At 54.4% G+C, this 22,142-nt stretch overlaps 1 protein-coding gene across 1 annotated transcript in view; it reads left to right on the plus strand.

Annotated features, from left to right (window-relative positions):
- HELZ (helicase with zinc finger) overlaps positions 1 to 22,142 on the plus strand; it is a gene marked incomplete at its 3' end in the record, with an annotated part of 57,462 nt that overhangs the window by 19,490 nt on the left and 15,830 nt on the right. The window contains exons 12-25 of the mRNA XM_072132038.1: positions 214 to 547; positions 1,665 to 1,795; positions 2,280 to 2,459; positions 3,433 to 3,534; positions 4,386 to 4,564; positions 5,418 to 5,536; positions 8,725 to 8,870; positions 9,593 to 9,740; positions 9,854 to 10,037; positions 10,122 to 10,350; positions 10,835 to 11,042; positions 13,576 to 13,624; positions 14,861 to 15,045; positions 21,329 to 21,533. Of these exons, the coding sequence (XP_071988139.1) occupies positions 214 to 547; positions 1,665 to 1,795; positions 2,280 to 2,459; positions 3,433 to 3,534; positions 4,386 to 4,564; positions 5,418 to 5,536; positions 8,725 to 8,870; positions 9,593 to 9,740; positions 9,854 to 10,037; positions 10,122 to 10,350; positions 10,835 to 11,042; positions 13,576 to 13,624; positions 14,861 to 15,045; positions 21,329 to 21,533 (2,399 nt within the window). The remainder of the gene's footprint in view (positions 1 to 213; positions 548 to 1,664; positions 1,796 to 2,279; positions 2,460 to 3,432; positions 3,535 to 4,385; positions 4,565 to 5,417; positions 5,537 to 8,724; positions 8,871 to 9,592; positions 9,741 to 9,853; positions 10,038 to 10,121; positions 10,351 to 10,834; positions 11,043 to 13,575; positions 13,625 to 14,860; positions 15,046 to 21,328; positions 21,534 to 22,142) is intronic.

Genomic DNA, 22,142 nt, shown 5'->3' on the forward strand with positions numbered 1-22,142 from the left:
CTGCCTCAGTGGGGTGTCCGTAGTGCATTGGTTGTCTGGTCCTGGCTCCTCCCTCTGTGGGGTGTCTATTGTGCAGGGGATGTCTGGCTCCTCCCTCTGCAGGGTGTCCATAGTGCGGTGGTTGCCTGGCCCTGGCTCCTCCTCCTTTGGGGTGATCTGCTGGCACTGTGTTTATAGGCACTTGCGGACTGTTAACCCTTTGTCTACCTGCAGGTTTAACATCAAGGTTCAGCTGCAGCTGGTGGCGAGCTTCATGCTGACGGGCGTCTCTGGAGGAGCCAAATACGCCCAGAACGGGCAGCTTTTCGGCCGCTTTAAGCTGACGGAAACGCTCTCGGAGGACACTCTGGCCGGCAGACTCGTCATGACCAAAGTCAACGCCGTCTATCTGCTGCCCGTCGCCAAGGACAAGTCTGCACAGAGCCAAGGAAGCAAAGAGAAGGTGTACGAGGCCGTCATCGAGGAGAAGACAAAGGACTACATCTTCCTGAGAATATGCAAGGACTGCTGCGAGGAACTGCGGCTGCGGCCCGATCGTGAGATGCAGGTGAGAAGACGTACAGCTCCAGGGGTGACCTGCCGTAACCCGGTGTACAGCTCCAGGGGGTGACCTGCCGTAACCCGGTGTACAGCTCCAGGGAGTGACCTGCCGTAACCCGGTGTACAGCCCCGGGGATGACCTGCCGTAACCCGGTGTACAGCTCCAGGGGGTGACCTGCCGTAACCCGGTGTACAGCTCCAGGGGGTGACCTGCCGTAACCCGGTGTACAGCCCCGGGGGTGACGTGCCGCATCCCTGTGTACAGCCCCGGGGGTGACGTGCCGCATCCCGGTGTACAGCTCCGGGGATGACCTGCCGTAACCCGGTGTACAGCTCCGGGGGGTGACCTGCCGTAACCCAGTGTACAGCTCCGGGGGGTGACGTGCCGCATCCCGGTGTACAGCTCCGGGGATGACCTGCCGTAACCCAGTGTACAGCTCCGGGGGGTGACCTGCCGTAACCCAGTGTACAGCTCCGGGGGGTGACCTGCCGTAACCCGGTGTACAGCTCCGGGGGGTGACCTGCCGTAACCCGGTGTACAGCTCCGGGGGGTGACCTGCCGTAACCCGGTGTACAGCTCCGGGGGGTGACCTGCCGTAACCCGGTGTACAGCTCCGGGGGGTGACGTGCCGTATCCCGGTGTACAGCTCCGGGGGGTGACGTGCCGTATCCCGGTGTACAGCTCCGGGGGGTGACGTGCCGTATCCCGGTGTACAGCTCCGGGGGGGTGACGTGCCGTCACCCGGTGTACAGCTCCGGGGGGTGACGTGCCGTAACCCGGTGTACAGCCCCGGGGGTGATTGTAGTATAAGACATGCTTTAACCAAGTGTGCAGCTCCGGTTGTGACTGGAGGATGAGACGTGCCGTAACCCAGTGTACAGCTTCGGGGGAGACACAGCTCTGGGTGTGACTGGAGTACAAGACATCCCATAACCTAGTGTACATCACACGGTACAGCTCTGGATGTGACTGTAGTATATCTGCAGTTCTTTGCTTTCATCATGTTTTACGTTCTGCGTTGCTTCTAGTATCTCATGTCCTCTTCTCCGGTCACCTCTAAAGCTGCAATATACAGGACTGGTGATGCTGGGACCTCTGATGTGATGCTGTTCCCTTCCCCCAGGTGGAGCTCCAGTTCCAGCTGAACCGACTGCCCCTGTGTGAGATGCACTACGCCCTGGACAGGATAAGAGACAATGGGATTCTCTTTCCAGATCTAAGCGCGACGCCCCCGATCCCCTGGAGCCCCAATAGGTAGGTCCTCACCCCGACTGATCTGCTCTACGGCCCTGAGATGAGAGCGGACACCGGCCCTATGGTTGTGTTCACACCAGAGATCAGACTTGCATGTGGTTATAGTCGTGTAATATAGTCCTGGCAGGGAACCCGCGGACCAGCGCCGGCACCAGATTCCCTGGAACAGAACACAACCCACATCATCCGCTCAGGACGGCACATAGACGCTATTCTAAATGGGGAGGCACATAGAAGGGGGGAGTCCATCTAGATGTAATTGGGGGGGGGGGGCACATGTTACGCTGCACCCCCACCTGCTGAGCTCCTCCTCTACTCCTCCCACCTCGCTCTTTTCTTATTGCTCCGCCTTCTTGCCCCTCTTCCATGCGTCTACCCTTTAGTTTACTACCTGCCCCCCTTCACTTGCCCTCACCTTTCTCCTCTTCCCCCTGCACCCAGTCCTCTAATCTTATCCTCCTTGACGACTTCTCTTCCTCCACAGACAATGGGACGAGCTGTTAGATCCCCGGCTGAATGCCAAGCAGAAAGAAGCCATCTTGGCCATCACCACCCCCCTATCTGTTCCGCTGCCCCCCATCTTAATTATTGGACCCTACGGAACTGGCAAGACATTCACCCTGGCCCAGGCGGTGAAGCACATCCTGAAACAGCAGGACACCAGGTAGCTCCTCCGGTGCATGCTGGGAGGTGTAGTGTGTGTGAGCGCAGTGCATGCTGGGAGGTGTAGTATGTGTGAGCGCGGTGCATGCTGGGAGGTGTAGTATGTGTGAGCGCGGTGCATGCTGGGAGGTGTAGTGTGTATGTGTGTGAGAGCGCGGTGCATGCTGGGAGGTGTAGTGTGTATGTGTGTGTGAGCGCGGTGCATGCTGGGAGGTGTAGTATGTGTGAGCGCGGTGCATGCTGGGAGGTGTAGTATGTGACAGCGGTGCATGCTGGGAGGTGTAATGTGTGTGTGAGCGCGGTGCATGCTGGGAGGTGTAGTGTGTGTGTGAGCGCGGTGCATGCTGGGAGGTGTAGTGTGTGTGTGTAAGCACGGTGCATGCTGGGAGGTGTAATGTGTGTGTGAGCACGGTGCATGCTGGGAGGTGTAATGTGTGTGAGCACGGTGCATGCTGGGAGGTGTAATGTGTGTGTGAGCACGGTGCATGCTGGGAGGTGTAATGTGTGTGTGAGCACGGTGCATGCTGGGAGGTGTAATGTGTGTGTGAGCACGGTGCATGCTGGGAGGTGTAATGTGTGTGTGAGCGGTGCATGCTGGGAGGTGTAATGTGTGTGTGAGCACGGTGCATGCTGGGAGGTGTAATGTGTATGTGAGCGCGGTGCATGCTGGGAGGTGTAGTGTGTATGTGAGCTCGGTGCATGCTGGGAGGTGTAGTGTGTATATGTGTGTGAGCGCGGTGCATGCTGGGAGGTGTAGTGTGTATGTGTGTGTGTGAGCGCGGTGCATGCTGGGAGGTGTAGTGTGTATGTGTGTGTGTGAGCGCGGTGCATGCTGGGAGGTGTAGTGTGTGTGTGAGCGTGGTGCATGCTGGGAGGTGTAGTGTGTATGTGAGCGCGGTGCATGCTGGGAGGTGTAGTGTTTGTACGCTGGGTGTAGTAATGCTAGAAGTGACCCTGGGCTCCTCTCTCCTCAGGGTCCTGATCTGCACCCACTCTAACAGCGCTGCTGATCTCTACATCAAGGATTATCTTCATCCATATGTTGAAACAGGGAATCCCCAGGCCCGGCCGCTCAGGTATCCAGGAGCCCAGCACTGGTTCTAGAGATGTCATGTCACAGAAAGCGTGTGACTGCTGCAAGATTTCCCAGCAGCCTGCAGTGTAATACATGGAGGGAATCATTCATCTAATATACACACATAGTACAATGTATCCTCTCACTATACACCGTATTCAGCCATAGACTGGTGACCAACCCGAGCTGGCCCCTGGCCTCTGCTGGCCACTGCTGGCCCCTGGCCACTGCTGGCCCCTGGCCTCTGCTGGCCCCTGGCCTCTGCTGGCCCCTGGCCTCTGCTGGCCCCTGGCCTCTGCTGGCCCCTGGCCCCTGCTGGCCCCTGGCCCCTGCTGGCCCCTGGCCCCTGCTGGCCCCTGGCCACTGCTGGCCCCTGGCCTCTGCTGGCCCCTGGCCTCTGCTGGCCCCTGGCCTCTGCTGGCCCCTGGCCTCTGCTGGCCCCTGGCCTCTGCTGGCCCCTGAAGCAATGGTCTTGGAGTCCACAATTGATTATTATTAATGGAAATCTCCTATCAAAATCCAATCTGATAAACCAGGGACATTACTCCTAGATCCAGGACTGTGGGAACCTTCTTATATTGGTCGCTCACGGCCTCCTTTCTTCTAAAATGAACTTGCACAAACGAGCCTGATGAGTTGTAGAAAGATAGTCACCATTCACTGACTGCAAGCAGAGATGTAGGAAATTGTGTGGAAATCCCGTATATTGTGTAGTGTTAGTACAGACAAGGTCAGGAGCAGGAGATTTGTGGGATATATTGGGGGGTCCGCATGTATCTTACTCTCCATGGTTCTGTACATTCATTACAGTTTTAGAACTTCATCTCTTTCTCCTCTTGTGCCCTTTGTCAGGGTATATTTCAGAAATCGCTGGGTGAAGACCGTGCACCCGGTGGTCCACCAGTACTGCCTGATCTCCAGCACCCATTCCACCTTCCAGATGCCCCAAAAGGAGGACATTGTGCGGCACCGGGTAGTGGTGGTGACCCTGAGCACCTCACAGTATCTCTGCCAGCTGGACCTGGAGCCGGGTGAGTCATAACCCACAGAGTGCTGGACGCTCTACTCTAGTCACTACTAGGGCTGCATCTACAGAGGATAACCCACAGACTGCTGGACGGTCTACTATAGTCACTACTAGGGCTGCATCTACAGAGGATAACCCACGGACTGCGGGACGGTCTACTATAGTCACTACTAGGGCTGCATCTACAGAGGATAACCCACGGACTGCGGGACGGTCTACTATAGTCACTACTAGGGCTGCATCTACAGAGGATAACCCACAGACTGCTGGACAGTCTACTCTAGTCACTACTAGGGCTGCATCTACAGAGGATAACCCACAGACTGCTGGACGGTCTACTCTAGTCACTACTAGGGCTGCATCTACAGAGGATAACCCACGGACTGCGGGACGGTCTACTATAGTCACTACTAGGGCTGCATCTACAGAGGATAACCCACGGACTGCGGGACGGTCTACTATAGTCACTACTAGGGCTGCATCTACAGAGGATAACCCACAGACTCCAGGACGCTCTACTGTAGTCACTACTAGGGCTGCATCTACAGAGGATAACCCACAGACTGCTGGACGGTCTACTCTAGTCACTACTAGGGCTGGATCTACTGAGGATAACCCACAGACTGCTGGACGGTCTACTCTAGTCCCTACTAGGGCTGCATCTACTGAGGATAACCCACAGACTGCTGGACGGTCTACTCTAGTCACTACTAGGGCTGCATCCTCCTAGCTAGCTTTTGGCCACCGGTACCAGGTTCAGTCAGGGACATGCTCGTACCGTTCACCTCCTCTGCCCTCGTCTCATTTGTAGATTTTGGGTTTGTGGGCGCTGCTGATGTTTTGGTTCTGTGTTTTAGGCTTTTTCACCCACATCCTGTTAGATGAAGCTGCACAAGCCATGGAGTGTGAGACCATCATGCCTCTGGCCCTGGCCTGTAAGAGCACGCGGATCGTCCTGGCCGGGGACCACATGCAGGTGAGAGCCTGGGCCAGACTGTACAGCTGTGTCTCCTCCTCTGACCCTATAAGACCAGGAGGTAGGGTCCCGGGTACAGCTGTGTCTCCTCCTCTGACCCTATAAGACCAGGAGGTAGGGTCCCGGGTACAGCTGTGTCTCCCCCCTCTGACCCTATAAGACCAGGTGGTAGAGGCCGGGTACAGCTGTGTCTCCTCCTCTGACCCTATAAGACCAGGTGGTAGAGGCCGGGTACAGCTGTGTCTCCTCCTCTGACCCTATAAGACCAGGAGGTAGAGGCCCGGGTACAGCGGTGTCTCCCCCCTCTGACCCTATAAGACCAGGAGGTAGAGGCCCGGGTACAGCGGTGTCTCCCCCCTCTGACCCTATAAGACCAGGAGGTAGAGGCCCGGGTACAGCTGTGTCTCCCCCCTCTGACCCTATAAGACCAGGAGGTAGAGGCCCGGGTACAGCTGTGTCTCCTCCTCTGACCCTATAAGACCAGGAGGTAGGGTCCTGGGTACAGCTGTGTCTCCCCCCTCTGACCCTATAAGACCAGGAGGTAGGGTCCTGGGTACAGCTGTGTCTCCCCCCTCTGACCCTATAAGACCAGGAGGTAGGGTCCTGGGTACAGCTGTGTCTCCCCCCTCTGACCCTATAAGACCAGGAGGTAGGGTCCTGGGTACAGCTGTGTCTCCCCCCTCTGACCCTATAAGACCAGGAGGTAGGGTCCTGGGTACAGCTGTGTCTCCTCCTCTGACCCTATAAGACCAGGAGGTAGGGTCCCGAGTACAGCTGTGTCTCCTCCTCTGACCCTATAAGACCAGGAGGTAGGGGCCCGGGTACAGCTGTGTCTCCTCCTCTGACCCTAGAAGACCAGGAGGTAGAGGCCGGGTACAGCTGTGTCTCCTCCTCTGACCCTATAAGACCAGGAGGTACAGCTGTGTCTACCTCCTGGTCTTCTAGGGTCAGAGGAGGAGACACAGCTGTACCCGGCCTCTACCTCCTGGTCTTCTAGGGTCAGAGGAGGAGAGGCCGGGTACAGCTGTGTCTCCTCCTCTGACCCTATAAGACCAGGAGGTAGAGGCCCGGGTACAGCGGTGTCTCCTCCTCTGACCCTATAAGACCAGGAGGTAGAGGCCCGGGTACAGCGGTGTCTCCTCCTCTGACCCTATAAGACCAGGAGGTAGGGTCCCGAGTACAGCTGTGTCTCCTCCTCTGAACCTATAAGACCAGGAGGTAGAGGCCCGGGTACAGCTGTGTCTCCTCCTCTGACCCTATAAGACCAGGAGGTAGAGGCCCGGGTACAGCTGTGTCTCCTCCTCTGACCCTATAAGAGCAGGAGGTAGAGGCCGGGTACAGCTGTGTCTCCTCCTCTGACCCTATAAGACCAGGAGGTAGAGGCCCGGGTACAGCGGTGTCTCCTCCTCTGACCCTATAAGACCAGGAGGTAGAGGCCCGGGTACAGCGGTGTCTCCTCCTCTGACCCTATAAGACCAGGAGGTAGGGTCCCGGGTACAGCTGTGTCTCCTCCTCTGACCCTATAAGACCAGGAGGTAGGGTCCCGGGTATAGCTGTGTCTCCCCCTCTGACCCTATAAGACCAGGAGGTAGAGGCCCGGGTACAGCGGTGTCTCCTCCTCTGACCCTATAAGACCAGGAGGTGGAGGCCCGGGTACAGCTGTGTCTCCTCCTCTGACCCTATAAGAGCAGGAGGTAGAGGCCCGGGTACAGCTGTGTCTCCTCCTCTGACCCTATAAGACCAGGAGGTAGAGGCCGGGTACAGCTGTGTCTCCTCCTCTGACCCTATAACACCAGGAGGTAGGGTCCCGGGTACAGCTGTGTCTCCCCCTCTGACCCTATAAGACCAGGAGGTAGAGGCCCGGGTACAGCTGTGTCTCCTCCTCTGACCCTATAAGACCAGGAGGTAGAGGCCGGGTACAGCGGTGTCTCCTCCTCTGACCCTATAAGACCAGGAGGTAGAGGCCCGGGTACAGCTGTGTCTCCCCCTCTGACCCTATAAGACCAGGAGGTGGAGGCCCGGGTACAGCGGTGTCTCCTCCTCTGACCCTATAAGACCAGGAGGTAGAGGCCCGGGTACAGCTGTGTCTCCCCCTCTGACCCTATAAGACCAGGAGGTAGAGGCCCAGGTACAGCTGTGTCTCCTCCTCTGACCCTATAAGACCAGGAGGTAGGGTCCCGGGTACAGCTGTGTCTCCTCCTCTGACCCTATAAGACCAGGAGGTGGAGGCCCGGGTACAGCGGTGTCTCCTCCTCTGACCCTATAAGACCAGGAGGTAGAGGCCCGGGTACAGCGGTGTCTCCTCCTCTGACCCTATAAGACCAGGAGGTAGGGTCCTGGGTACAGCTGTGTCTCCTCCTCTGACCCTATAAGACCAGGAGGTAGGGTCCTGGGTACAGCTGTGTCTCCCCCCTCTGACCCTATAAGACCAGGAGGTAGGGTCCTGGGTACAGCTGTGTCTCCCCCCTCTGACCCTATAAGACCAGGAGGTAGGGTCCTGGGTACAGCTGTGTCTCCCCCCTCTGACCCTATAAGACCAGGAGGTAGGGTCCTGGGTACAGCTGTGTCTCCTCCTCTGACCCTATAAGACCAGGAGGTAGGGTCCCGAGTACAGCTGTGTCTCCTCCTCTGACCCTATAAGACCAGGAGGTAGAGGCCCGGGTACAGCGGTGTCTCCTCCTCTGACCCTATAAGACCAGGAGGTAGAGGCCTGGGTACAGCTGTGTCTCCTCCTCTGACCCTATAAGACCAGGAGGTAGAGGCCCGGGTACAGCTGTGTCTCCTCCTCTGACCCTATAAGACCAGGAGGTAGAGGCCCGGGTACAGCTGTGTCTCCCCCCTCTGACCCTATAAGACCAGGAGGTAGAGGCCCGGGTACAGCTGTGTCTCCTCCTCTGACCCTATAAGACCAGGAGGTAGAGGCCCGGGTACAGCTGTGTCTCCTCCTCTGACCCTATAAGACCAGGAGGTAGGGTCCCGAGTACAGCTGTGTCTCCTCCTCTGACCCTATAAGACCAGGAGGTAGAGGCCCGGGTACAGCGGTGTCTCCTCCTCTGACCCTATAAGACCAGGAGGTAGAGGCCCGGGTACAGCGGTGTCTCCTCCTCTGACCCTATAAGACCAGGAGGTAGGGTCCCGGGTACAGCGGTGTCTCCTCCTCTGAGTCTTCTTCCTTCCGTCCCTCGCAGCTCAGTCCGTTCGTGTACAGTGAGTTTGCACGAGAGCGTAACCTCCACGTGTCGCTGTTGGATCGCTTGTATGAACATTATCCCGCTGACTTCCCGTGCCGGATCCTGCTGTGCGAGAATTACCGATCCCATGAGGCCATCATCAAGTAAGTGACTCCTCAGTGGCCTGTGTGACCTGCAGAGCTGACACTCACTTCTAGTATCCTGTCCTCCACTTACAGACACATCTGGGAATGTCATTTTCACATCCAGTTACATCAAAAGCTGCAATTTGCTTGCTTTGCATTTCTAACACTTGTGTCACACGTAGAGCTGCACTCACAATTCTGCTGCTTGTGTAATATCTGGTGTTATGTCCGGGTAAGCATCTGCACTGTGACGTATGTGATAATGTACAAGGTGTCGCTGTGTCTGTGAAGACATTACACATCTCCTGGAGCGCAGCCCCCTCCCCCCTCCTGTTATCTGGATGCACAAATGTAGGTCACAAATCAAGGACTGGACCCCCATTAACAAGAAGTAACTGAGATTACATATAATCGTGAGGGAGAGGGGTGGACCTCTATGTGCATACAGGTCAGGGGGGCCGCACTGCCTGCTTTACACACACAGGTCAGGGGGGCCGCACTGCCCGCTTTACACACACGGGTCAGGGGGGCCGCACTGCCCTCTTTACACACACAGGTCAGGGGGGCCGCACTGCCTGCTTTACACACACGGGTCAGGGGGGCCTCACTGCCCGCTTTGCACACACGGGTCAGGGGGGCCGCACTGCCCGCTTTACACACACGGGTCAGGGGGGCCGCACTGCCCGCTTTACACACACGGGTCAGGGGGGCCGCACTAACGTTTCCCCCTCTGCCTCCAGTTACACGTCTGAGCTATTCTACGAGGGGAAGTTGATGGCCAGTGGGAAGCAGCCAGCGCACAAGGATTTTTACCCCCTGACCTTCTTCACCGCACGAGGAGAGGATGTCCAGGAGAAAAACAGCACTGCCTTCTACAACAACGCTGAGGTAGGTGGAGGGACACGGGTGACTTGGGGACACACCCACTGCTGTCATCCTGCACCCTGTAGGGAGCTTCCCCACCTCCGGCTGCCTCCCACCTCTTCACTGTCATTTTGCAGGTGTTTGAGGTTGTGGAGCGAGTGGAGGAGCTGAGAAGGAAGTGGCCGGTGGCGTGGGGTAAGCTAGACGATGGTAGCATCGGAGTGGTGACGCCCTACGCCGATCAAGTGTTCCGCATCCGAGCAGAGCTGCGCAAGAAGCGTCTCTCAGAAGTCAGCGTGGAGAGGGTGCTCAACGTACAGGGTGAGGCCACAATCTATGAGAAGTCCCTACAAGGTCTCTGCTGATGATGGGGGTGATGATCCTCATCCGTGTTTCCTCCTCCAGGTAAGCAGTTCCGAGTCCTGTTCCTCAGCACGGTGCGCACCCGGCACACCTGCAAACACAAGCAGACGCCCATCAAACGCAAGGAGCAGCTTCTAGAAGATTCCACCGAGGATCTGGACTATGGGTTCCTGTCCAATTATAAGCTCCTGAACACGGCCATTACTCGGGCGCAGTCCCTGGTGGCTGTGGTGGGAGACCCCATCGCTTTGTGCTCTATAGGGAGATGCAGGTAGGTTCTACACAATGTAACGATGTAGAAGCGGAGTTACAGACGTTACAGACGTATGGCAGAGCGTCTGTGGGGGACATGACATAGGGCTGGGCACTTGGATCAAACGTGCAGGGTGCTGCCTGGTCATGTTATCTGACAGGACCTCCTCCCCCGTACACCAGGGTAGTGTAGCTGGGACACATACAGGGCCTGGTACCTGTATGAGGGGGTGGTAAGTACTAACACTCATCACATCTGCATCCCGCGATCCAAGACCTGTGCTACTACATTGTAACAAAGTGTCATTCTGCTACGGAGTTTACCTTCTGAGACAAAGTAACAACCCGTCAGCTGTGGAAAGTATTAGGCCAGTCACTTATGTTTTCTTACCCATGTGATCAGAGATGAGTTGACCCCTAGTAGTTTAGCAGGTGGTCAGGGAGGGTGCGCCGCTTGTGTCTGCCATGTTGGGGCCTCTATAAATCCCAATGTTTCCTCACAGGAAGTTTTGGGAGCAGTTCATCACCATCTGTCATGAGAATCGGAGTCTTCATGGTATCACATTCGAGCAGATCAAATCCCAACTAGAGGCCTTAGAGTTGAAGAAGACGTACGTCCTAAACCCACTGGCGCCAGAGTTCATCCCGCGGGCGCTCAGGCAGCAGCAGACGGCAAACACTGGCAAGCAGCAGCAGCAGTCACCGCCAAAGGTACCCGCCACATGTCAGGGACACGCACCCTCTGCTGTCACACCCTCCTCACCTAAGCATGCTCACACAGATAGCAGGTTTGTTACAGTGTGTCAGTTTACGATCTGGGGATATGTTTTAACAAAGTGCCCCTGTGTGAGCAAGACCTGGACTTACAGGAAGACAACTGAGCCGCCCCTTTAATGCTAATCTGCAATGAGATGTTTGGGGGAACTTGGGGCACTTAAAGAAGACTTGTCACCAGAATCTTACCACCCTGACTAACAATGCCTGCTGATAAGGGGTTACAAGGCCTCCCCATACCACCTAAAATTAGCCGCCAGAGGAGCACTGTACCTTAATTACAGGCGTTTTCTGATATGCAAATTAGGTTTTCTGACTCCTGTCTAGTGGTTGTGGCTCTTCTCTCAGGTTGGCAGTGAGCCACGCCCCCTTATTTTGACTGACATCTCTGCCTTGTGTTACATTCATCTCACATGACCAGAGTGACATCATCTCAGGTCCTTTAGCCTCCCAACATTGGCAATCTGTACCCATACTGTACCCCATGTGGTGTGATGACATGTCATGTGACCAATGTGATGTCATCAGAGGTCCTATACCCTTTTACATTTTGCAAAAATTTGCAGTGTATGTATGTGATGACATGAGATCACAGCAGCCTCCATGGACTTGTGCTCCTCTCCATCCTCCATGGACTTGTACTCCTCTCCATCCTCCATGGACTTGTGCTCCTCTCCATCCTCCATGGACTTGTACTCCTCTCCATCCTCCATGGACTTGTGCTCCTCTCCATCCTCCATGGACTTGTGCTCCTCTCCATCCTCCATGGACTTGTGCTCCTCTCCATCCTCCATGGACTTGTACTCCTCTCCATCCTCCATGGACTTGTGCTCCTCTCCATCCTCCATGGACTTGTGCTCCTCTCCATCCTCCATGGACTTGTGCTCCTCTCCATCCTCCATGGACTTGTGCTCCTCTCCATCCTCCATGGACTTGTGCTCCTCTCCATCCTCCATGGACTTGTGCTCCTCTCCATCCTCCATGGACTTGTGCTCCTCTCCATCCTCCATGGACTTGTGCTCCTCTCCATCCTCCATGGACTTGTGCTCCTCTCCATCCTCCATGGACTTGTGCTCCTCTCCATCCTCCATGGACTTGTACTCCTCTCCATCCTCCATGGACTTGTGCTCCTCTCCATCCTCCATGGACTTGTGCTCCTCTCCATCCTCCATGGACTTGTGCTCCTCTCCATCCTCCATGGACTTGTACTCCTCTCCATCCTCCATGGACTTGTGCTCCTCTCCATCCTCCATGGACTTGTGCTCCTCTCCATCCTCCATGGACTTGTGCTCCTCTCCATCCTCCATGGACTTGTGCTCCTCTCCATCCTCCATGGACTTGTGCTCCTCTCCATCCTCCATGGACTTGTACTCCTCTCCATCCTCCATGGACTTGTACTCCTCTCCATCCTCCATGGACTTGTGCTCCTCTCCATCCTCCATGGACTTGTGCTCCTCTCCATCCTCCATGGACTTGTGCTCCTCTCCATCCTCCATGGACTTGTACTCCTCTCCATCCTCCATGGACTTGTGCTCCTCTCCATCCTCCATGGACTTGTGCTCCTCTCCATCCTCCATGGACTTGTGCTCCTCTCCATCCTCCATGGACTTGTGCTCCTCTCCATCCTCCATGGACTTGTGCTCCTCTCCATCCTCCATGGACTTGTGCTCCTCTCCATCCTCCATGGACTTGTGCTCCTCTCCATCCTCCATGGACTTGTGCTCCTCTCCATCCTCCATGGACTTGTGCTCCTCTCCATCCTCCATGGACTTGTGCTCCTCTCCATCCTCCATGGACTTGTGCTCCTCTCCATCCTCCATGGACTTGTGCTCCTCTCCATCCTCCATGGACTTGTGCTCCTCTCCATCCTCCATGGACTTGTGCTCCTCTCCATCCTCCATGGACTTGTGCTCCTCTCCATCCTCCATGGACTTGTGCTCCTCTCCATCCTCCATGGACTTGTGCTCCTCTCCATCCTCCATGGACTTGTGCTCCTCTCCATCCTCCATGGACTTGTACTCCTCTCCATCCTCCATGGACTTGTACTCCTCTCCATCCTCCATGGACTTGTACTCCTCTCCATCCTCCATGGACTTGTGCTCCTCTCCATCCTCCATGGACTTGTGCTCCTCTCCATCCTCCATGGACGCTGCTGTGATTTCATTTCGTCACTTGCATACATTGCACCTCTGATGACATTACCCGGGTCACATGACCTGCTGAATAGGAAGGAGGCATAAGGCATGGGGAGGAGTAGATGGGAGGGGCCAGGTGAGCACGACACGCCCCCTTTGATTCCATGTCATCTAAGATATTTATGTGGATGTGTGGGAAAACTTTTTAGCTTGAAGAAGGGAGTCATTTGGTTAATAGGGCTCTAAAGGAACCTGTCAGTAGCTGCACGTGTGATAATGTGCTGACAGGTTCCCTTTGATGTCCTTGTTGGGTAATTCTCATCTTGTGTCCCCAGGGGAAAGGTCATCACAATCAGAGCGAGCACTTTCAAGGAGATGGAATGGGTAAGTTTTCAGGTGATACAGGAGGTGAAGCTTAGAGGGAGACTAAATCCGGCCATAACGGGGGTCAGGAGGAGGACAGAGGAGCAGGGGGGGAGGACAGGGTGGTCTGGAGCAGGGGGGAGGACAGTGTGGTCTGGAGCAGGGGGGAGGACAGGGTGGTCTGGAGCAGGGGGGAGGACAGTGTGGTCTGGAGCAGGGGGGGAGGACAGTGTGGTCTGGAGCAGGGGGGGAGGACAGTGTGGTCTGGAGCAGGGGGGAGGACAGGGTGGTCTGGAGCAGGGGGGGGGGACAGTGTGGTCTGGAGCAGGGGGGAGGACAGGGTGGTCTGGAGCAGGGGGGGGGGGGACAGTGTGGTCTGGAGCAGGGGGGGAGGACAGTGTGGTCTGGAGCAGGGGGGGAGGACAGTGTGGTCTGGAGCAGGGGGGGAGGACAGTGTGGTCTGGAGCAGGGGGGGAGGACAGTGTGGTCTGGAGCAGGGGGGAGGACAGGGTGGTCTGGAGCAGGGGGGGGGGACAGGGTGGTCTGGAGCAGGGGGGGGGGACAGGGTGGTCTGGAGCAGGGGGGGGGGGACAGTGTGGTCTGGAGCAGGGGGGGGGGGACAGTGTGGTCTGGAGCAGGGGGGGGGGACAGTGTGGTCTGGAGCAGGGGGGGGGGGACAGTGTGGTCTGGAGCAGGGGGGGGGGGACAGTGTGGTCTGGAGCAGGGGGGGGGGGGACAGTGTGGTCTGGAGCAGGGGGGGGGGGACAGGGTGGTCTGGAGCAGGGGGGGGGGACAGGGTGGTCTGGAGCAGGGGGGGGAGGACAGGGTGGTCTGGAGCAGGGGGGGGGGGGACGGTGTGGTCTGGAGCAGGGGGAGGGGGAGACAGTGTGGTCTGGAGCAGGGGGGGGAGGACAGGGTGGTCTGGAGCAGGGGGGGGGGGACAGGGTGGTCTGGAGCAGGGGGGGGGGGGGACAGGGTGGTCTGGAGCAGGGGGCGGGGCGGTGTGGTCTGGAGCAGGGGGCGGGGCGGTGTGGTCTGGAGCAGGGGGCGGGGCGAGGAAGGGGTGGTCTGGAGCAGGGGGGGGGATGGTGTGGTCTGGAGCAGGGGGGGGGGCGGTGTGGTCTGGAGCAGGGGGGGAGGGGAGGAAGGGGTGGTCTGGAGCAGGGGGGGGGGGGAGGACAGTCGGTGACGGGTTTGTGTCGCTAGGTTACATGTATATTATCTTTCCTGATCTTCGTCTTGTGGTTTGTCTTGTAGTTCAGCCCAATCCGTCTGTACTGATCGGAAATCCCATCCGCGCCTACACCCCTCCCATGGGCCCGCACCCCAACATGGGCAAATCCCCCAGCCCTGTGCAGAGGATAGACCCCCACACAGGCACCAGTATCCTCTACGTACCCGCCGTCTATGGGGGCAACATGGTGATGTCCGTGCCTTTACCTGTGAGTATGACCCTGAGCGGCGTCCCCCCATCACCGTAGAGCAGAGGTCATGTGACCCGCTACTGATTCACCCCACACAGGGCAAACAGGCCCTGCAGCTGTGGATGTGATTGTAGTAGTAGACGTGCTGCAGCTGTGGATGTGATTGTAGTAGTAGTAGACGTGCTGCAGCTGTGGATGTGATTGTAGTAGTAGATGTGCTGCAGCTGTGGATGTGATTGTAGTATAAGTAGTAGATGTGCTGCAGCAGTGGATGTGATTGTAGTAGTAGTAGTAGACGTGCTGCAGCTGTGGATGTGATTGTAGTAGGAGTAGACGTGCTGCAGCTGTGGATGTGATTGTAGTAGGAGTAGTAGTAGACGTGCTGCAGCTGTGGATGTGATTGTAGTAGTAGTAGACGTGCTGCAGCTGTGGATGTGATTGTAGTAGTAGATGTGCTGCAGCTGGGGATGTGATTGTAGTAGTAGTAGTAGACGTGCTGCAGCTGGGGATGTGATTGTAGTAGGAGTAGTAGACGTGCTGCAGCAGTGGATGTGATTGTAGTAGGAGTAGTAGACGTGCTGCAGCAGTGGATGTGATTGTAGTAGGAGTAGTAGACGTGCTGCAGCTGTGGATGTGATTGTAGTAGGAGTAGTAGACGTGCTGCAGCTGTGGATGTGATTGTAGTAGTAGACGTGCTGCAGCTGTGGATGTGATTGTAGTAGTAGTAGTAGTAGACGTGCTGCAGCTGTGGATGTGATTGTAGTAGTAGTAGACGTGCTGCAGCTGTGGATGTGATTGTAGTAGTAGATGTGCTGCAGCTGGGGATGTGATTGTAGTAGTAGTAGACGTGCTGCAGCTGGGGATGTGATTGTAGTAGGAGTAGTAGACGTGCTGCAGCTGTGGATGTGATTGTAGTAGTAGACGTGCTGCAGCTGTGGATGTGATTGTAGTAGGAGTAGTAGACGTACCGCAGCTGTGGATGTGATTGTAGTAGTAGATGTGCTGCAGCTGTGGATGTGATTGTAGTAGTAGTAGTAGACGTGCTGCAGCTGTGGATGTGATTGTAGTAGTAGTAGACGTGCTGCAGCTGTGGATGTGATTGTAGTAGTAGATGTGCTGCAGCTGTGGATGTGATTGTAGTAGTAGATGTGCTGCAGCTGGGGATGTGATTGTAGTAGTAGTAGACGTGCTGCAGCTGGGGATGTGATTGTAGTAGGAGTAGTAGACGTGCTGCAGCAGTGGATGTGATTGTAGTAGGAGTAGTAGACGTGCTGCAGCTGTGGATGTGATTGTAGTAGGAGTAGTAGACGTGCTGCAGCTGTGGATGTGATTGTAGTAGGAGTAGTAGATGTGCTGCAGCTGGGGATGTGATTGTAGTAGGAGTAGTAGACGTGCTGCAGCTGTGGATGTGATTGTAGTAGTAGATGTGCTGCAGCTGTGGATGTGATTGTAGTAGTAGATGTGCTGCAGCTGTGGATGTGATTGTAGTAGTAGTAGTAGACGTGCTGCAGCTGTGGATGTGATTGTAGTAGTAGTAGACGTGCTGCAGCTGTGGATGTGATTGTAGTAGTAGATGTGCTGCAGCTGTGGATGTGATTGTAGTAGTAGACGTGCTGCAGCTGTGGATGTGATTGTAGTAGGAGTAGACGTGCTGCAGCTGTGGATGTGATTGTAGTAGGAGTAGTAGACGTGCTGCAGCTGTGGATGTGATTGTAGTAGGAGTAGTAGACGTGCTGCAGCTGTGGATGTGATTGTAGTAGGAGTAGACGTGCTGCAGCTGTGGATGTGATTGTAGTAGGAGTAGACGTGCTGCAGCTGTGGATGTGATTGTAGTAGGAGTAGACGTGCTGCAGCTGTGGATGTGATTGTAGTAGGAGTAGACGTGCTGCAGCTGTGGATGTGATTGTAGTAGTAGTAGTAGACGTGCTGTGGATGTGATTGTAGTAGTAGTAGTAGACGTGCTGCAGCTGTGGATGTGATTGTAGTAGGAGTAGTAGACGTGCTGCAGCTGTGGATGTGATTGTAGTAGGAGTAGTAGACGTGCTGCAGCTGGGGATGTGATTGTAGTAGTAGTAGTAGACGTGCTGCAGCTGTGGATGTGATTGTAGTAGGAGTAGACGTGCTGCAGCTGTGGATGTGATTGTAGTAGGAGTAGACGTGCTGCAGCTGTGGATGTGATTGTAGTAGGAGTAGACGTGCTGCAGCTGTGGATGTGATTGTAGTAGGAGTAGACGTGCTGCAGCTGTGGATGTGATTGTAGTAGTAGTAGTAGACGTGCTGTGGATGTGATTGTAGTAGTAGTAGTAGACGTGCTGCAGCTGTGGATGTGATTGTAGTAGGAGTAGTAGACGTGCTGCAGCTGTGGATGTGATTGTAGTAGGAGTAGTAGACGTGCTGCAGCTGGGGATGTGATTGTAGTAGTAGTAGTAGACGTGCTGCAGCTGGGGATGTGATTGTAGTAGGAGTAGTAGACGTGCTGCAGCTGGGGATGTGATTGTAGTAGGAGTAGTAGACGTGCTGCAGCTGGGGATGTGATTGTAGTAGGAGTAGTAGACGTGCTGCAGCTGTGGATGTGATTGTAGTAGGAGTAGTAGACGTGCTGCAGCTGTGGATGTGATTGTAGTAGTAGTAGTAGACGTGCTGCAGCTGTGGATGTGATTGTAGTAGTAGTAGTAGACGTGCTGCAGCTGGGGATGTAATTGTAGTAGTAGACGTGCTGCAGCTGGGGATGTGATTGTAGTAGTAGTAGTAGACGTGCTGCAGCGGTGGATGTGATTGTAGTAGGAGTAGTAGACGTGCTGCAGCGGTGGATGTGATTGTAGTAGGAGTAGACGTGCTGCAGCTGTGGATGTGATTGTAGTAGGAGTAGACGTGCTGCAGCTGTGGATGTGATTGTAGTAGTAGTAGACGTGCTGCAGCTGGGGATGTGATTGTAGTAGTAGTAGACGTGCTGCAGCTGGGGATGTGATTGTAGTAGTAGTAGACGTGCTGTGGATGTGATTGTAGTAGTAGTAGACGTGCTGTGGATGTGATTGTAGTAGTAGTAGATGTGCTGCAGCTGTGGATGTGATTGTAGTAGTAGTAGATGTGCTGCAGCTGTGGATGTGATTGTAGTAGGAGTAGATGTGCTGCAGCTGTGGATGTGATTGTAGTAGTAGTAGATGTGCTGCAGCTGTGGATGTGATTGTAGTAGGAGTAGACGTGCTGCAGCTGGGGATGTGATTGTAGTAGGAGTAGTAGACGTGCTGCAGCTGGGGATGTGATTGTAGTGGAAGTAGATGTGCTGCAGCTGTGGATGTGATTGTAGTGGAAGTAGACGTGCTGCAGCTGTGGATGTGATTGTAGTAGTAGTAGACGTGCTGCAGCTGTGGATGTGATTGTAGTAGTAGTAGACGTGCTGCAGCTGTGGATGTGATTGTAGTAGTAGTAGTAGACGTGCTGCAGCTGGGGATGTGATTGTAGTAGTAGTAGACGTGCTGCAGCTGGGGATGTGATTGTAGTAGTAGTAGACGTGCTGCAGCTGGGGATGTGATTGTAGTAGTAGTAGATGTGCTGCAGCTGGGGATGTGATTGTAGTGGAAGTAGATGTGCTACAGCTGTGGATGTGATTGTAGTGGAAGTAGATGTGCTGCAGCTGGGGATGTGATTGTAGTAGTAGTAGATGTCTACTATTACTACAATCACATCCCCAGCTGCAGCACGTCTACTACTACTACAATCACATCCACAGCTGCAGCACATCTACTTCCACTACAATCACATCCCCAGCTGCAGCACATCTACTACTTCTACTACAATCACATCCCCAGCTGCAGCACGTCTACTCCTACTACAATCACATCCACAGCTGCAGCACGTCTACTCCTACTACAATCACATCCACAGCTGCAGCACGTTTACTACTACTACAATCACATCCACAGCTGCAGCACATCTACTTCCACTACAATCACATCCACAGCTGCAGCACATCTACTACTTCTACTACAATCACATCCCCAGCTGCAGCACATCTACTACTACTACAATCACATCCACAGCTGCAGCACATCTACTTCCACTACAATCACATCCCCAGCTGCAGCACGTCTACTACTACTACTACAATCACATCCCCAGCTGCAGCACGTCTACTACTACTACTACTACTACTACAATCACATCCCCAGCTGCAGCACGTCTACTACTACTACAATCACATCCACAGCTGCAGCACGTCTACTACTACTACAATCACATCCACAGCTGCAGCACGTCTACTACTACAATCACATCCACAGCTGCAGCACGTCTACTACTACTACAATCACATCCCCAGCTGCAGCACGTCTACTACTACTACAATCACATCCACAGCTGCAGCACGTCTACTACTACAATCACATCCACAGCTGCGGTACGTCTACTACTCCTACTACAATCACATCCACAGCTGCAGCACGTCTACTACTCCTACTACAATCACATCCACAGCTGCAGCACGTCTACTACTACTACATTCACATCCCCAGCTGCAGCACATCTACTTCCACTACAATCACATCCCCAGCTGCAGCACATCTACTACTTCTACTACAATCACATCCCCAGCTGCAGCACGTCTACTGCTTCTACAATCACATCCACAGCTGCAGCACATCTACTTCCACTACAATCACATCCACAGCTGCAGCACATCTACTACTACAATTACATCCCCAGCTGCAGCACGTCTACTACTACTACTACTTCAATCACATCCCCAGCTGCAGCACATCTACTACTACAATTACATCCCCAGCTGCAGCACGTCTACTACTACTACTACTACAATCACATCCCCAGCTGCAGCACGTCTACTACTACAATCACATCCACAGCTGCGGTACGTCTACTACTCCTACTACAATCACATCCACAGCTGCAGCACGTCTACTACTCCTACTACAATCACATCCACAGCTGCAGCACGTCTACTACTACTACTACAATCACATCCCCAGCTGCAGCACGTCTACTACTACAATCACATCCACAGCTGCGGTACGTCTACTACTCCTACTACAATCACATCCACAGCTGCAGCACGTCTACTACTCCTACTACAATCACATCCACAGCTGCAGCACGTCTACTACTACTATTACAATCACATCCCCAGCTGCAGCACGTCTACTACTACTACATTCACATCCCCAGCTGCAGCACGTCTACTACTCCTACTACAATCACATCCCCAGCTGCAGCACGTCTACTACTACAATCACATCCCCAGCTGCAGCACGTCTACTACTCCTACTACAATCACATCCACTGCTGCAGCACCTCTACTACTACTCCTACTACAATCACATCCACAGCTGCAGCACGTCTACTACTACTACTACAATCACATCCCCAGCTGCAGCACGTCTACTACTACTACTACAATCACATCCACAGCTGCAGCACATCTACTTCCACTACAATCACATCCCCAGCTGCAGCACGTCTACTACTTCTACTACAATCACATCCCCAGCTGCAGCACGTCTACTTCTACTACAATCACATCCCCAGCTGCAGCACGTCTACTCCTACTACAATCACATCCCCAGCTGCAGCACGTCTACTCCTACTACAATCACATCCACAGCTGCAGCACGTCTACTCCTACTACAATCACATCCACAGCTGCAGCACGTTTACTGCTTCTACAATCACATCCACAGCTGCAGCACATCTACTTCCACTACAATCACATCCCCAGCTGCAGCACATCTACTACTACTACTACAATTACATCCCCAGCTGCAGCACGTCTACTACTACAATCACATCCCCAGCTGCAGCACATCTACTACTACTACTACAATCACATCCACTGCTGCAGCACGTCTACTACTCCTACTACAATCACATCCCCAGCTGCAGCACGTCTACTACTACTACTACAATCACATCCCCAGCTGCAGCACGTCTACTACTCCTACTACAATCACATCCCCAGCTGCAGCACGTCTACTGCTTCTACTACAATCACATCCCCAGCTGCAGCACGTCTACTACTACAATCACATCCACAGCTGCAGCACATCTACTACTACTACAATCACATCCCCAGCTGCAGCACGTCTACTACTACTCCTACTACAATCACATCCACAGCTGCAGCACGTCTACTACTACAATCACATCCACAGCTGCAGCACGTCTACTACTACAATCACATCCACAGCTGCAGCACGTCTACTACTACTACAATCACATCCCCAGCTGTATAATTTCCTATCTGGTGGCTGTAGCTATGATCATACTCTGAGCTGATCTCCTCCTGTTCCAGGTCCCGTGGCCCCCCAGCTACCAGGGTCGCTTCCCTGTGGACCCCCGGCTGATGACGCACCCGGCCATGGCTTATAACATGAACCTTCTGCAGGGGCACGGCCGCGGATCCCCCATCCCGTTCGGTCTGGGCCACCACTCGCCGGTCAATGTCGGGCAGCAGATTCCACACACGGACAAAGATCAACATGAACTCAGCCGCAACGGTTGGTGAACGTGAGAATCGCTTTCCCCTCAGTTACTCGATGAGGATTTGTTACAGTGTATCAGTGTAGGTCCATGTGCGGAGGCTCCTGCGGGGGAGGCCTGACCCCTGCGCTCATCATTTTGCTGCTATCCGCAGCCTCCATATACACTGTGCTGCTCCTCTTATATAGTGTCTATACACTGACCTGCCCCTCTTATATAGTGTCCATATACACTGCCCTGCCCCTCTTATATAGTGTCCATATACACTGCCCTGACCCTCTTATATAGTGTCCATATACACTGCCCTGACCCTCTTATATAGTGTCCATATACACTGCCCTGACCCTCTTATATAGTGTCCATATACACTGCCCTGCCCCTCTTATATAGTGTCCATATACACTGCCCTGACCCTTTTATATAGTGTCCATATACACTGCCCTGCTCCTCTTATATAGTGTCCATATACACTGCCCTGCCCCTCTTATATAGTGTCCATATACACTGCCCCGCTCCTCTTATATAGTGTCCATATACACTGCCCTGACCCTCTTATATAGTGTCCATATACACTGCCCTGACCCTCTTATATAGTGTCCATATACACTGCCCCGACCCTCTTATAT

This window comes from Engystomops pustulosus, unplaced genomic scaffold (genome assembly GCF_040894005.1).
Source record: "Engystomops pustulosus unplaced genomic scaffold, aEngPut4.maternal MAT_SCAFFOLD_212, whole genome shotgun sequence".
Classification (NCBI taxonomy): Eukaryota; Metazoa; Chordata; class Amphibia; order Anura; family Leptodactylidae; genus Engystomops; species Engystomops pustulosus.